The 15,608-nt window shown below is 39.2% G+C and overlaps 3 protein-coding genes across 3 annotated transcripts; all 3 read left to right on the top strand.

Annotated features, from left to right (window-relative positions):
- Nucleotides 1-563: 563 nt before the first annotated feature.
- Nucleotides 564-1,346, top strand: LOC116266285 (uncharacterized). The gene has a single exon (XM_031647435.2). The coding sequence runs from the start codon at nt 638-640 to the stop codon at nt 1,187-1,189; it is 552 nt and encodes a 183-aa protein (XP_031503295.1). The 5' UTR covers nt 564-637; the 3' UTR covers nt 1,190-1,346.
- A 3,277-nt stretch (nt 1,347-4,623) lies between these two features.
- LOC116265679 (uncharacterized) lies at nt 4,624-5,545 on the top strand. The gene has a single exon (XM_031646477.2). It carries the CDS (start codon nt 4,639-4,641, stop codon nt 5,287-5,289), a length of 651 nt encoding a protein of 216 aa, XP_031502337.1. The 5' UTR covers nt 4,624-4,638; the 3' UTR covers nt 5,290-5,545.
- Nucleotides 5,546-12,732: 7,187 nt separating this feature from the next.
- On the top strand, nt 12,733-13,948 carry LOC116265140 (uncharacterized). The gene has a single exon (XM_031645664.2). The coding sequence runs from the start codon at nt 12,906-12,908 to the stop codon at nt 13,353-13,355; it is 450 nt and encodes a 149-aa protein (XP_031501524.1). The 5' UTR covers nt 12,733-12,905; the 3' UTR covers nt 13,356-13,948.
- Nucleotides 13,949-15,608: the final 1,660 nt, after the last annotated feature.

Raw genomic sequence — 15,608 nt, forward strand, 5'->3', positions numbered from 1 at the left:
CGACTGATTCACATTCGTGCCATACAAGTTTATGGTTGGACTCTTGGATTTAAGAACACAATTCAGACGTCTTAAAGTTTGAAGCCAATGTCTAGTTGACTTTTAACTTCTCTTGTACGAAAAACCAATTGGGCAATAAGGTGGAGCCAAAATGTCTATCTTACAACATAATTCGATTCCTTTTCTTGTTGTGTAAAGGAAAAGAAAGAGGTAAAATCCAAGTTGCACTTGTTGAATCGTGCCAGATCAGTTTTTGGACGGTTCATGGTAGCAGAGTCTTAATTAGAGTCAGAACAAAATTCGGTAAAGTAGTGTTGAGTCTGAATTTGGTATTTTATTCCTATATGAGAACCAACAGATAAGAAAGTGTTGCGCGCAAGTTAACAACAAAAATTGCATTCTTGATCACAACTTGTTTTGGATTCGCATGTGATCATTGATACAAATCTAAATTTTAATCTGAATGTGTATTTGGGTAGTACTCAAATAATCTAAAGGGCGATTTGAATACTGAATCATTTATTATTATTGTTGTTGTTGTTGTTGTTATTATGGTGGTGAAGAAAAAGCCTAGCAATTATCAATAGTTGGCTCTTCCAGCCGATGAGAAAGAGTGAGCCGTTCTCGGGATGAAGGAATGATTATGAAGGAGCGTGCTCCCGACGGCACACTTCCTCCGTCGCCCTCCTTCCCACGGTCACCTTTAAATACTACCGGGCACCCACCTCCGCTCGCCTCTGAAGACGGAGCCTCTCCGGCGACGGCTATTGGATTCCGGCCGAACCCCAGCCAGGCGGCGACGACGGAGGACCTCTTCGAGGAAGACGTAATGTGGGGGAATGGCGAACCAGCTTCCAGAGACCTCGCAGTCGTGGTTCGGGAGATGACGACCAACGGTGCCCCGGAGTCAGCTCGCTCGCCTCCGTTGAGCATTCCAGCGAGAAAGATCAGGAAGTCAGGGGCGTTTCGCGGTGGGGACAGCGAGGAGTCGGACGAGGAGGAGATGGTGCCTCCGCACATTATCATCGAGAAGCGGTTCGCCGGAGATGGCCGGAAGACGGCGTCCTCGGTGGTCACGGGAAACGGGCGGACTCTGAAGGGGAGGGACCTGAGGAGGGTGAGAAACTCGGTGTTGATGCAGACGGGCTTCCTGGAGGGACGCCTCCTCCCCTCAGAATTATCTCTCTAATTTCTCTCTTTTTACTTCATTTGAACAAAAAAACAAAGCAAAGAATTACTCAGCACAACGAGGATTTGTGGGTGCTCAAATGATTTGAAGAATTTGAACATGTATAATAATTCCAGTTAACAAAAAATAAAAGAAAGCTTTCATTCGCTTTCCAACAGTTTTGATCTCGACGCCGGAAAGACTTCCGGCCGTCGTAATCGGGAAAATATACTAGTGAATTTCACAACTTGCTGTATTTTTTTTTTTCCATGACGGAGGAAATCGACACGTACCATCTAATTGATTTGAGCTAATTTTTCATCTCCTTGGATCTTTCACGCAAGGGGTACTGACGTTTGGCAACTCTCTTTCAACTTAAGAACGAAAACCTTTTCATTCAGCCAGGTGTGTGGAGCCCTTAAAAGCAGCTGGACCAGCGAAAACGACGACTTGCGAAATGGCCAATCTAAGCATTCATGTGAAGTGAACTCGATCCCCATCCGCTTGATTAGATTTAGACACCGACGTCTAAAATCTTGGACTTATTCAACCAGGAGAACGCGGCTAAATATCCCGCTTTATCCGGACAATATCATGTAAGAATATCCCGCTAAATTTTCCAGATGACAAATACAAAAGCTTATTATACAAAAGAATGTCCCGCTTTCTCTCATGCTAGCTTATCACACAGATCACGCTTTATTAGATTTAGACACCAACATTCGAAATGAGATCTAAATTATTAAGACATACATGAATAGAGAGTAATTTGGCAAAATATTTGCTTGGGCATATCTTGTGTACAGTAAACGGTAGTGTAATTGTATGGAAGAAAATGATAATGCTGACCTCGAGCCGTTCTGGATAGTCACCGGCGCAAGCAAGCGCATATCAGCTTCATTTTTCATAAAAAACTACAACCATGCATGTCACATGGGTTAATGGGGGACAACCAATCCGAGGGATATATAGTCATGTGACTTTCTGCCTTTTAAGGGCGTGTTTGAGCATGTCTAGCAAAGATCTTGGCGATGTCACCTTCTTCCGCCCTGCGTATGTTCATGCATGTTTTGAATCCGTTTAGCCAGATGCATGCAGTAAAGGGATCTAGATCCAATTACTAGTTCAATTGAAATTCAACATATAATGGAATCTGAATCTAAGCATGATACCCAACCGAGATCCGGTGAAAACATCAGATTTGACGCTACTTCGATCCAAATTCAGTTAAAAAAAAAAAAAAGAAGGTTCAAATCCAATTTAATGTAAATCCATTAGATAGAATCTAATTAGTCAAATTCGACAAAGCTGGATCCGAACCGTATTTTGAAATAGTACATCAATTGTAAGTTATTGCTTCATGTTGGCGAAGAAGAAAACTCTAATGAGTGTTTGATGGATTTGGGATAAACTAAGGGCTTTGGTTTACTTGAATGAAGAAACAAGCCACCTGTGCCGGTGGCGGGCGCCATGGACGTTTTCTGTTACTCCTCCTCCTCCTGCACGATACACATATTCGTTAAAAAAATATTTTTGTTTGCTTGTTGCTTACGGATCCAAGTATCCAAGCTTAAAAGACCGGATATTGTCAATGTTACGAGTATATAAAGTTAGAAGCAATCTTTCCAATGGGGCAAACTTGAACAATTTGTATATTTCATGTGAAAAAACATAGAGCAAACAAATAAAATTTAAAAATTATACAAACTTATAGAAATGATATAAATAAAAAAATCATCGCTGAGTCAGAAGATTTTTATATATAAAATGAGTGAATGATGATTATAGCTGTCTCTAACGAAGGGCGTCCATATTGGTGATTAAGAAAAAAACAAAGAAAAAAAAACGTGTAAACTAATAATAGATAACGAAAATGTCTATTAACCGGACATCATGTTCAATGAAACAACTTTGGTTAGATGAGTATATATATATATATATATATTGTCGAAAATGTGCATGTGAATATATTTCCAATTTTTATATAACATGTGACCTTGACTTCTTATTGCAATAAAATGAACACGATTGCAAGATTATAAATCTTTTTATTATTTGAGTATGTTATTTTACATATAAAAAAAATTAACGACCAGTGAAATATCAAAATTAAAAAAAACAACATTTTTAACTTGAAGAAATTAACCCATGTTTTTTTTTCACTAAATTAGCAACCACAAACATGCAGGAAGTTGATGTTTTGTTTAAAATATGTTTTAACATGAATTCAGTGGTATGTTCTTTATTTTGTAAATTTCGGAAACGTTTGATAGGAGGAGAAAAAGTCCAGGAATTATCTTTTCCTGACATAATCATCCTCACCTATAGAAGAAGAAAAGAAGGAAAAAAAAAAAAAAAAATCCCACTGTAGAAACATTTGTCGCTTTCAAACGGGTCTCCAGATGTTGCTTCTCACCGTGGCCTTAATCCTTTTGTCTGATTTTCGGTCTTATCCATCCAGAGATGACAAATCTCTTATCTCATATTCCATCCCATCCCATCCCATCCCATCCCATCCCATCCCATCGTGGCGGTGAATCATTTTTCTACTTTTCCGCCTACAAAAACCATGGGCCGACCTTTCCTTCCTCATCAAAAATATCAATATAAACCCCCATTCTCCTCTTTTATCGCAAAATCATCCCTTCTTTACTCGACCCTACTAATTAATCATGTTCCTCATTTTTTACTACCTCATAACATGCGGAAAAACTCGATCCCATTTTGCAGAAAAACTCATGAACAAACATTTTTCTTTTTTTCTTTTTTTTTAAGCTGAGTTTCATGCTTGCAATTTCTTTGATAACTATTTTTTAATAGAAACAAACTCCAAACTGTGTGCTGAGATTACACTTTCTGAGACAACTTTTCTCTACCGCGGGGAATATTAGAACGTGGGGACTTGTGATTGGTTGTCCCAAAGGATTTTAGGGGAAGGAAGGCAGCCAGGCCAGGTGAACCTAACCAGCGGGCCCCACAAGAGACCGATAGACAAGCGGATCGCCCAGCCGAGCCGTTTCCAGAAGTGAGCCGAGGCGATTGCACATGATCGGCTCGATGCCCTTGCCTCCGGCTTTGACCGACTCGGTCGCCCTTTGACTTGGCTTTGCCTGGCCTTCTGGCCTGGACGCACCCGCGGTCGCATTCTAACCTTGACCAAGGCGCGGTGCTGTGACATGTTTCGCTGTGTCAAACCTCAAGTTCGCTAAGTCTTGTTCAAATTTTGTCATGTAAGAGACACAATGTCGCCATATATATATATATATATATATCGGAAGGCCTTTTGGTGGTTGCCAACCACATAAATTCTAGTGCTCCTGCTTATTTGGGTTCTTAACACTAAGATTGTAACAAAAAAAATAAGAAAATTGAAGGTGTGATACTGATAAGATTGTGATTATCACTTCATAATTTATCTCCTCTTATGAATTGTAACTCTGACCGGAAAACGGCGACCATGACGGAGATTAATGGAGGAGCATCCGGTAGCCAAAGTCATCAGATATGAACGCCACAAGGGACGCGGCACGCCTGCAGCGTACCGTGGAAGTGCAGCTCGGCCGAGCGGAGCCGAGTTTCTCAAAGTCAAGTCGTCGCGTACACGCAATTTGAATAACGAATGGCCCTCTTCTGCCCTTATAAGTACCCGCTCATGGGCGGCCGGGATTTCGGAACGGGAGTCCTCTCCGGCGATGGCAATCGGTCTTCAGGCGGCAACCACGGAGGAGATGGACGTGTTGCTCGACGAAAACTTCATGTGCTTGGCTTCGGAACCTTCTCTGGTTCGCCGCACGACTCAGACTCGGGCGACGACGAAGGGCACGGCTTCGCGGAACCGATCGTCTCCGATCAGGATTCCGACGAGGAACATGGGGAGTACCCGGGCGGTGGAATTTAGGTACGGGGGTGAGAATGGTGGTGGAGAATTGGACGATGAGGAGGAGGAGGGGGAGGGCATGGTGCCCCCACACGTTATTGTCGACAGGAGGATGAACGGCCGGAAGACGGCGTTCTCGGTGTGCACGGGCAACGGCCGGACGCTGAAGGGGAGGGATCTGAGGAGGGTGAGGAACCTGGTGTTGACGCAGACGGGCTTCCTCGAGGGACGCTTGGTCTTCTGAAATTTTGTCTTCTATTTCTTCTTTTTTCCTTTTCCTTCTTTCTCGGAGGGGTTTCCCTGATTTTGTTTGCAAAGGTATTTTTGTTCGTTGAGTCGACGGCAGAGTGTAAAAATAAATGATTCCAGTAAGGTATCAAAAGACCGAGTTCTAGTTTTCGGTTGTTCAGAAATTTCCTCAGTCTCTTAGCCGGGAAAAATTTCCGGCATACTCAAGTTGTGTCGCCAATAAATGAAGAATATTGATGCTTATGGACGGACATGTTCGTTGCTCATGGAATTTAGGAAGGATCGGATAACTTCCGGTACTGAATTTGACTGCCGGAAAAATGAAGAAGTCGACTTTATGCTCTTGTTGGCGTTCGTCGTAGCTACCAGGATGATCCCCTTCTCCTTCTTTTTCTAAATCGGCTTCTGGTTTCTCATTTCGCTTCCCACTTGCCGCATCTTCATAGAAAATACGCTAAGCTTTTGGATTCGGCTTTACAAATTGCTTCATTTTTATCTTTCATCATCGGCTTCAGTGCTGGTAATTCCAAGTCAGAATAATTTCAAGCTTGAGTTACAATAAAGTGGGGCTGCAAATTGCCACATTGCGCTTGTCTTACAATTAAAAGAGAGAAAAAACAGCGGCCGAAGTAGAGAGAATTGGTCCCAACAAATTGCGCGGTTCATAAATTCATTTTACAGGAAAATCTTCAATTGACAGACGAATGTGAACTTCTGTGAGCCACTTGCTCTTCTGTTGTTTTCTTTAAATGAAAAAGATAATATTAGAATAAATAATAAACTATGGTCAAGTTTTAAAAAGATGATAATAAACGCTCTGCCTTTTAATAAATTCTCGAGGGGTTGAAGTTGGAGACTTGGTCGCAACAAATTGGGTGTTTCATAAAAGGCATTTCACCGGAAAATCTTCAATGGACGGACTGAAGGATGGGGAAATTGTCATGTCAACTTTTGTAAGCCACTTGGTCTTCTATTGTTTTCTTAAAGAAAAGATAACATTTAAATAAATAATAAATTATAGGTTAACTTTTTGAAAGATGATAATAAACGCTCTGCCTTCTTTAATAAGAACCTCAAATAGTTATTTGGGGTAGAAAACATTAGTTTTTGGTATAAAATGAAAAGATATCCTGTCTCTCCATCAATCGAATGTTTTCTAATTTGAATATGAGTTCTTTTTTTGTTCATTTTATGTCGAAAATTAATATTTTTAGTTGAAAGACGATTTGTTACTGGCTCAAGCGTTAGGCACTTTTTTTGTTTGTAATTTTAATTTTCGTCATTTTATAAGAACTAAAATTGATTTGATGCTCTATGCTCTAGTAACAACTCAACCCACTCCCACGTCGGGCGGGTTTGACCCCTGACTATAACCTTTTTATAAGTCTTTTAAGATTTCACACAATCTTATTTACCAAACTAAATTTTTCAAAATGGGGTGCAACACTCTATACTGAAATAAAAATGAACAACTCCCCAAGAACCAAAATTTTGAATTTACTAAGATAGAGATTGGTTTTCATGGCAGAAAGATTAAAAAAAAAAATCGATCTTATTCAGATCCACCACTATAAATGATTTCAACAAACACAGTTCGATTCATGTGGCTGTTCATCTCCAACATAAAATCAATAGGTTGTATAGGTGTCGTGGATGTTTGTTCTTATAGCAGGACTACACTATGAGATTCTTTTAAAGATCGTTTGTCAATAGACTGTTCTATTAATTAAATATACTCCAAAAACAGGGCAAATTCATAAAACATTGTGTTAATAATGTTTCACAAATCTGCCTCAATCAATTTCATGAAACAACAACAAATTGTCACTATTACCAAACACCCCTTGAGTTTGAAATTTACCGTAAATTGGAGTGTGATTTTTCTTTAATCCTCATAGGCATCCATGTTGCTAAATATATATCTAAAGAAAATTGCAGAGCATCTTTAAATGATCAAAATTGTGAAACTACAAAATGTAACCACTAGGATATTATTTCGAAACTTGGGTTTCTGTTCCTTGTTTCGGTACAACTTTGTCATGTTTATCTCGAGGAAAGCTTCATGGTTTAGTGGAAAATTTACATTGCATGAAAAGAACATCTAGGAAAGACTAGCTTTCTTTCATTATTTGCATCAATGTTTTACATGAATCGAACATCTTGGAAAGACAAGCTTCTCTTTTATTCCGAAAGGGAAAAAAAAAACATACAATGCCAATTTGAATTGCATGGAGAGAGATTAGCTACGTTAAGATTACTTTCAAACAAAGAAGAGCCGGTGTTTGCTTAAAAAGAGAAAAATAAAATGCTTCATCTACAAAGTACTGTTCCTCACAATTTTGCTTTCACATTCATATCGAAGTCAAGAGAAGAGAGCATGCTCATGTTTTGGCAATATCGATTGCTCCATGGAACTAAGGTCCAAAATATAGAACAAACCAGCGTTCCACGACCTTATCACCCTGTCAATTTCGTTCCACTTAATCACTCTTTAACAACCACATATCAGTTTGTCCATTGCATGGAAATTAAGTTCTCTCCTGGTGCATGAATCAAATGTTTTGCTTCATTAAGTAATCTCTTTCTCAAAATTGTCTTTATCCCATAACGTATAAGGACAAATTTCGCAAATAATTGAAAAACTACTTTCATTTCTTGGCCCTTTTTTCTATAGCTCTTTTTCTCATCACAACTGAAATCATAGAACGAAACACTTTCTGATGAATGATTGTAATGGAGTCATTCAGTTGATTCACTTCCTTCGTCTACTGAAAGTTCTCTTTCGGTTGATGCGTGGCCGTTGCCTTCTATTCTGCCGTGTTCATCCCTTCCCTTCTTCAAAATTTGAGAGAACAAAATCTTCTAGTTATAATTTTGTAAAACTTTTCATTATAATTTTGGTTTTTAAACATTTTTTACTTTCTCTCTCTCTTCAAGGAGATGCTCACATGGAAAAACAATTATATCCTTTTAATTTATCTTCTCTGTGATCCTGCAATATATGCCTCGTTCTGCTTCTGCATCGGGCAGTCCGTCTTGAATAATGGGCGTTGCAAAGTTGACAATATCAATTGAGCGGGGTCGGTAGATGAACAATTATAGAAGATGAAGGAAACAGAGTTCTATCAACTGGTTTTTTGTCGTCTCAAACGAGATAGCTTTGAAGTCACCATTTTCAACTGGTGGTGCCTTTTACAATGGAAACCTTATCCACGTTTAGTTCATTGGTCAATGGTATACCAACTTCCTCTCAGGCCTTATTTCTCACTTTCAACAACAGATGCTAAAGTCCCCGCCGTTCAAGACAAAAGCTACAGCCACATGTCGACATCAAAGAAAAGGGGAGGAAGTGACTCTAAAATTGCAGATTGTAGCAGTTATAATCTGGCAGATTGTTGAATATGCTTCCAGAATTATATCTCTTCATCTCCTATCGATTCCGTTGTATATAATCTTAACCACCAGAAGACCTTCAGCAGTAACCTGCTCTGGTGAATTCACTGTATTAAACCTTTCAATGTCAGAAGATCGGGAGTTTGGTATCTAAACTTCTTTTGTTATATATGATTTGAGAGTCGCTCTGGGATGCAGCAAAGAGTGCATAATCAGGCACTCCCCAACAAAGTCCAAGGGAAAAGTAGAACACCACTGTTACTAAATTGACAAGCCAGTCTACCAAAAGCACACGCATGGTCTCCAAAGCCCAGGAACCAGATGGACTTATCTCAAACGACACAGGAAAACAGAGTTCTCGTGAGTTTTCTATACTGTGGATCGGAGTCAGAACGACAGTGATAAATGGTATAGAAGTTAAGCCGAAGTCCGATAATTTTGTCAAGTTCATTATTAAAATCCAAGAGAAAACAGAGATGTTCGTGGTGTGTACGCATGGAATTTGTGAGGGTGAGAAATGTATACTAGTTTCTTGATAGTGAAGACGACTCTGCAACAGATTTATCTGTTTTTGACATTATCTTGGGGGTTTCTTTGGAGTCGTTCATCAGCACAGGAGGTGTTTGATGGTTTTGTACCAAACGAAAGGCTCCTGTTACTTGGAAGATGGAACAAGTTACCGATATATTTATACCCGACTGCTTCCACGTAGAGTCCTTTCTTGTCCGACGCCCATTGGTTTCGTTTCATTCCTTTCACTTCTCATCCAAAGCGCCCACATATTAGATTGTATTAAACGACAATAGATCTCTCTCAAGCAATATAATATGAAACGGCTTACGGTTTGAATCAAGTTAACAAGAACTGCTACAATTTAGGTAGCCTACATATATTTTTATTCATGAAATAACAACTGAAACATGGTTTTGCCTATGTTCGTTCATTCAAATATGGTTTTAGTAATTTTAATTGTACCATCCAAAACCAAGAAATGGATTCTTAGATGAGATCGCTTAGATGTGAAAATAAGATTTTGAACAATTTCTCAAATAATTCTGTTGCTTAGGTATAGTCGGTTCTCAAGTAACTAAAGTATAAACAAACTGCTAAGCTCTCGAACATGATAGTTACATATGAATGGTTGATACTTAAAAATAACAAACACAGACGGTTTTTGCTAAGTTATTACACAATTCTTCCTCAAATTGCAACAGATCTAAAGTAAGAGATTGGTTATATATCTCAGGGGATGTATATGGTTAGCGGTACTTGACAGATCACATCCCCATTAGAAAAATATGTCAAAGAGTGTTGTTTGTGTGTGTGTGTCAGTGTCACACACACACACACACACACACACACACGCACACAATGGGAAAAGTAGATCATTAGTTTCAATCGTGTTTGTTTCTCTGTTTATCAACCAAGAGAGAACACGAAAGTCAAGAAGGTTGTTTGGAAATGTATACATATACGCGCAAGATTTGATTTAGATGTGCACACGTATCGAGCAATTTATATTTTTCTAGGAAGTGGCTTATCCAATTCATCACTTGAAAGGAACTCCTGATCTTATTATAATATAAAATCACCAACGTCTATCCATTTCTTGCATACATGGTGGACTGCCAAGTACTTGCACTGCCGTTCCATACCGTCCTTGCTTGAAAAGAACACTAAGAGGCGTCCCCATTTTTTCCTGTTACGTGAATATAATAAGCCTGGTAAAAGGCGAAGAAAGCCCTGATACTTCATAAAATTAACACGACCTCAATTGCTCAATCACAGCCCGAAAATGACTAAAATACCCATGATAGCAAAAAAAAAAAAAACCATTGTAAAAAATGAAAAACTTAAAAAAAAAAGCCCCTTTCCTAAAATAATAAAAAAAAGAGCTTTCATGTGACAAAGTGAAACTAGTTATATGCACAAAAGATATAATATGACAAAAAATGTCTCAAACTTATGGAAGCAAAGACCCTTTTGTAACAAAAGATGGAAAAGTGGAAATCTCCCAAAATGTCCATTCTTTCAAAAATTACTAAAATACCCCTCACACAAACGTTGGTGGATATGGATTTATGGTCTAGGTTGGTAATCTAATGTAAAATAGAGACTCGTTATGAACATCATGAGACATTTGACCAGGCCCATATATAATAGGAGTCCAGATGTGATGGCCCGACCGGATTTCAAGCCTCCCATGATAGGAGATATGAATATATAATCCTTTAAAATTTCTAAAAATATTGAATGTAAGGCTAAATTAAACATTACCATCATTAAATTAACACATTATTATTATTATTTTGGCATGATTGATGAGAACTTAGGATTTGAAGCGATGGTGATAGTAACGCTTGTGGACTGAGAAATTGATGGGATATCATATAATATAATGCGATTAGTCTGCGTTGAAAATTTGCAAATACCGCATTTAGAGGCGAAAGGCATAATGGTCATTAGATGTCCAAAACGAGTGGCTAAAACAAGGGGCTCTGCATCGACTATAAGGATTATTTAGAATATGCTAACTAAGATAACGTTTTATATGCTGACGATAATTGAAGAATAGATGAAAAATCGTGATTTACTATCAGGTCACATATGATTAAATAAATAATTCACCAAGCCCTTGCCTGTGTTCTGGAGATACGATCCTTCCTTCCTTTGTTTCAATAAAAAGTAATTGCGGGTGGCAATGATTTGATCCATTAAAGATTTATATTATAAGCAGAGGAATTTATTAATTCGGTATTCACATTATCCACCTGTACTGACACGGACGTTATATTATAAAAGATCAAGGGAACGTTAACGTTACTGTCATTCGAGTGTGAACTGTGCAAGTGTTTTTCAATATGGGTGTTGCTTCTTACATAATTTCGACTGGCCCCCTCTAAGAACAAAATGAGATCAAAATATGGCGAGTAGCATTTTTCATCACTGCCAGCTCTTGTTTAGGATACAAATGAAGGAATTGTTTTTGTGTTGGGAATGGGTTCCTAACGCAAAAGCTCCTTTTGAGAAGAGGGCAACTTCAATTTTTTTTTTTTTTTTGGTTTAAATAATTCTCTTGCTTTCCTTTTTTTGTTCTTAGAGGAAGCTTTCTCTGATGTTCACGGTTTTCCAAATTAGGGACAAAATTTGGGGCTTTAATAGAAAGCATCCACAAACGTGGAGGCCTATGATTGGTTGAGTTTTTTTGGTTTATTCCTTCCTTCCACCAATCTGGACGTTTCTAACTTTTTAAGAGAGAGAAAACTCGTTGCCAGAAGAAGACAAAGGTGATGGCTAAGAAGACCCACTTCGAAAGCGGACACAAACATCTCTCTCTCTCTGCTTTTAACTTCTTCCATTATAGTACGAAGATGCGAACTTTCGGCTAACAGCCACTCGAAAAGCTGAGCACAAGCTCCCAACTTTTAACTTCTTCCATAATAGTGTTGAGCAGGCAAATATTTCGAACTTTGGGCTCATTAACTTAAGCCCTCATCCGCCGCCTTCGGCATCCGACACGAGTCCGACTATGTTTAAGTGACTTGATTAGAATTTATATTTCTTGATTTTGTTTGTCTTACTACTAAGCACTATATATTCGTCCATTATTTTAACATTGATATGTTCAAATATTTGCTTTTGTTGTGCCCTTTTGGATGTAGAAATAAGGTAGCCTACTTATCTTGACATGTAGCTGCAATTTCCAAGTCACATGTGATTGATTAACCCATAATGTCCCCATCCCCGCAAATAATGTCATCATATTACAACATTCTCTTACAACTGTAGATTGGTATCTCAAGTTGCTTCGTAAACAAACAATTAGATGCTGTTAATTATGAAACTCCAGAATTAATGGCCGCCAAGATCTGGCAACCTCATCGCCATCAATGATTGAGCCACACAGCCGGGGCCTGGTTATGATAAGCAGTCATAATAATGGATTAACAATTTTATTTAGTAGATTAATTTGATTGTTGGGTGGAGCACAGAAGTAGTTTTCTCCTTTTCATTGAGCGCCTTGTGATTTTAGGAGGTGGACGGATGCTCGGTTCAGACGCGGAAGATTCGTGCTGAGCCGGAGCTCGGATGACGCCATATGACCATCGCAAACCCTTGCGGGTCCTTCCCTCTCTATAAATACGCGACCAAACCTGCAGCCCCCACAGAGATTTGCCCCAACCACCCCCGCCGGGAAACGAAGCCGTTCCAGCAGCCATGGCGATCGACGTTACGGCGGGCCCAGAGCAGGGGATGGCGGAAGAGTACTTCGAGGAAGACGTTATGTTCCTCATGTGGGCTGCTGTCGAAACGGCTCCGAGCGGAAGTCCCGATGTTGTCGAGAGCACTCCGGCGGCGAAAATGAACGAAACGGCTCGAAAAAAGTCGTCTCCGGTGCGCATTCCGGCGGGAAAGTCTGGGAGCCCCGCAGTGTTGGAGTTCTTGAGCAGGAGCGAGGGCCGCGGCGGAGGTGTGGACGATGATGGGGAGGGGGAGTTGCTTCCTCCGCACGTTATCGTCGAGAGGCGGTTCGGCGGAGGTGGCCGGAGGACGGCGTTCTCGGTGTGCACGGGAAACGGGCGGACGCTCAAGGGGAGAGATCTGAGGACGGTGAGGAACTCGGTGTTGATGCAGACGGGCTTCCTGGAGGGACGCCTCACCTCCTGACATCTCTCTGTTCCTCCCATTTCTTTTCGGTCTCTTTCTCTCGTCCTTAGATTTTGTTTTTGCCGTTTCCTGTGGACTATTCCCTCCAGTCCAGTTAGTTCAATAATCCATCCAAATTTTGTACAGATAAATTGCAGGTCATTTTAGAAAATAGTTTATTACTGCTGCTGCCACGCATGAGTTCCTGCTCCTTTCCCGGATTTCCGGAAATTTTTCCGGCAGGTTGCCGGAATCATGTGTACTCTGTTGTACGTTCAGAACTGATGAAACGAAGAAGAGAGAAAGAGCGTAGATTCATGTATACAAGCAAGCTGTTGAATGACATTCCATTACGCATCTTAAAGTTCGTAGCATTTTACATACTCGAGGAGTCGGATTTTGGTGGAACCTACCAGATGCTTTTTTATTCATACGACGATCGTGTCTCAGTCTCTAAGGAAACTTGGTAGCAATTATCTGGACAAACTAAACAGTCAGTGGAATATTATCCAAGCATATCCAGTTTACAATATAATTCTTGAAGCAATTATGGGTCTTCGACAAGAAAAACACTTTGTGTGCGAGTGTACTATAAATTTGCTTTAAAGATTGACATTTACACTTCTGCTTCGTCAATTTTGATAACAGAGTGTCAATTTTGATAACAGAGTGTTTTTATTGTCAAACAACCCCTTGAAGTTAATGGGCAAATTCTCTTGGTTGGCCTGACTCAATTTGGTGCTTGCAAACACCACAGAAGCCAACCAAACAATTGAGTCAATAACGTGTGTGGTGTGAAGGGCCCATGCAGCCGAACACAACTTTCACATGCTTTAACTGATAATTCTGGATATCGATGGATCTCACTGTCATATCACCTCAGTTGAATCGGATCCTTGGATCGATACTGACCAAAACCGAATATGTCATCTGTCTTTCCTTCTTTTTCACAATATTTCACGAACTTGGACGTGTTTTTCATGAACGCAAAAGGCAAACAAGAGCTTGAAGACGTAGACGTCAATCCATATTGAAAACATGCACCGACTTTGCCAATAGTCTCTGTCCAAGATTACATCACACACGATATTATCGAATATCTAAAGAACCACTACCACCTTACATTTCAAAAACATTAAATAATCATATTCGATATACTGATAAAGAAGAACCGGGCTTGAGAAATGCGAAGCTATAACGTAACGTTCATGGTCTTGTCCTCGTCAATGTTGATGAATCCAAACTTATTTCGCCATGAGAAAAACAAAAATGTTGACTGCACCTTGGAGTTTGTAAGAAGGTACACGTTGATGTCTCCATAAAAAAAGATTCTTCGCCTATCAAACATGTTTATAACCTTTTATATATATATATATATATATATATATATATATATATATATATATATATATATATATATATTCCCAAATACACGTAATAAGAATTGAGAGATCATTACAATGGGCATAGACCACAGGAATGACGACAGCTATGGAAAATAGTGAAGCTGCAATTCGACGTTGTTGAATAAATTAAATTAGACAGGAACATGAAAGAGACTTAATTAAAACTAATCTTCTTTATTTTCCATATGCTTCACTGGGAATATGGATTTAATTTGTCACCCACTGCCGTCCCGTCCAGGTCTGGCATTTTTTTGTGTATTTTTTCGAAAATCCAGTCATGCATGCACATATATAGATGTGGATCGAGTGTGTCAAAAAACATAAGAATAAAACTAAAAGAACTTGGAATTTCGGCTAATTAGTTCGCTCAATAAATTAAAATTCCATTTTTGTTAAAAAGTGTGACACTCAAATTCGAGGCCCTGCAGAAACTAAATATGAATCCAAGTACATGTGAACATCAAACTCTAAGTTGATTCAGGAATCCATAAGCATCCCATTAGATGGCATCCATCTAAAGCGAAATTCAGCCTAATTAGCAAGCTTGAACTGTTTATATTTTGAAACTTTGCTTCACATGGTCTCTGACCTGCACATCCTGGCCCGAACGTTTAATTGTGTTTCTGAATTTGGAAGCCGGGATAGCTAAATATGTAATAGTGCAGCTAAAGTTGACAAAAATCTCATGCTTGGTAGGAACCAAATAGCAACCAGCTTGCTTGATTATGGAGCCATTGTTTGAAAGTGGTTCATAATAAATAAATTAGGAATTTAACTGCTTAAAACAACTTTGATTGCTTGGGATATATATATATATATATATATATATATATATATATATATATGAACATACGTCTACACGAAATGG

The sequence above is a fragment of the Nymphaea colorata genome, chromosome 1 (assembly GCF_008831285.2).
Source record: "Nymphaea colorata isolate Beijing-Zhang1983 chromosome 1, ASM883128v2, whole genome shotgun sequence".
Classification (NCBI taxonomy): domain Eukaryota; kingdom Viridiplantae; phylum Streptophyta; class Magnoliopsida; order Nymphaeales; family Nymphaeaceae; genus Nymphaea; species Nymphaea colorata.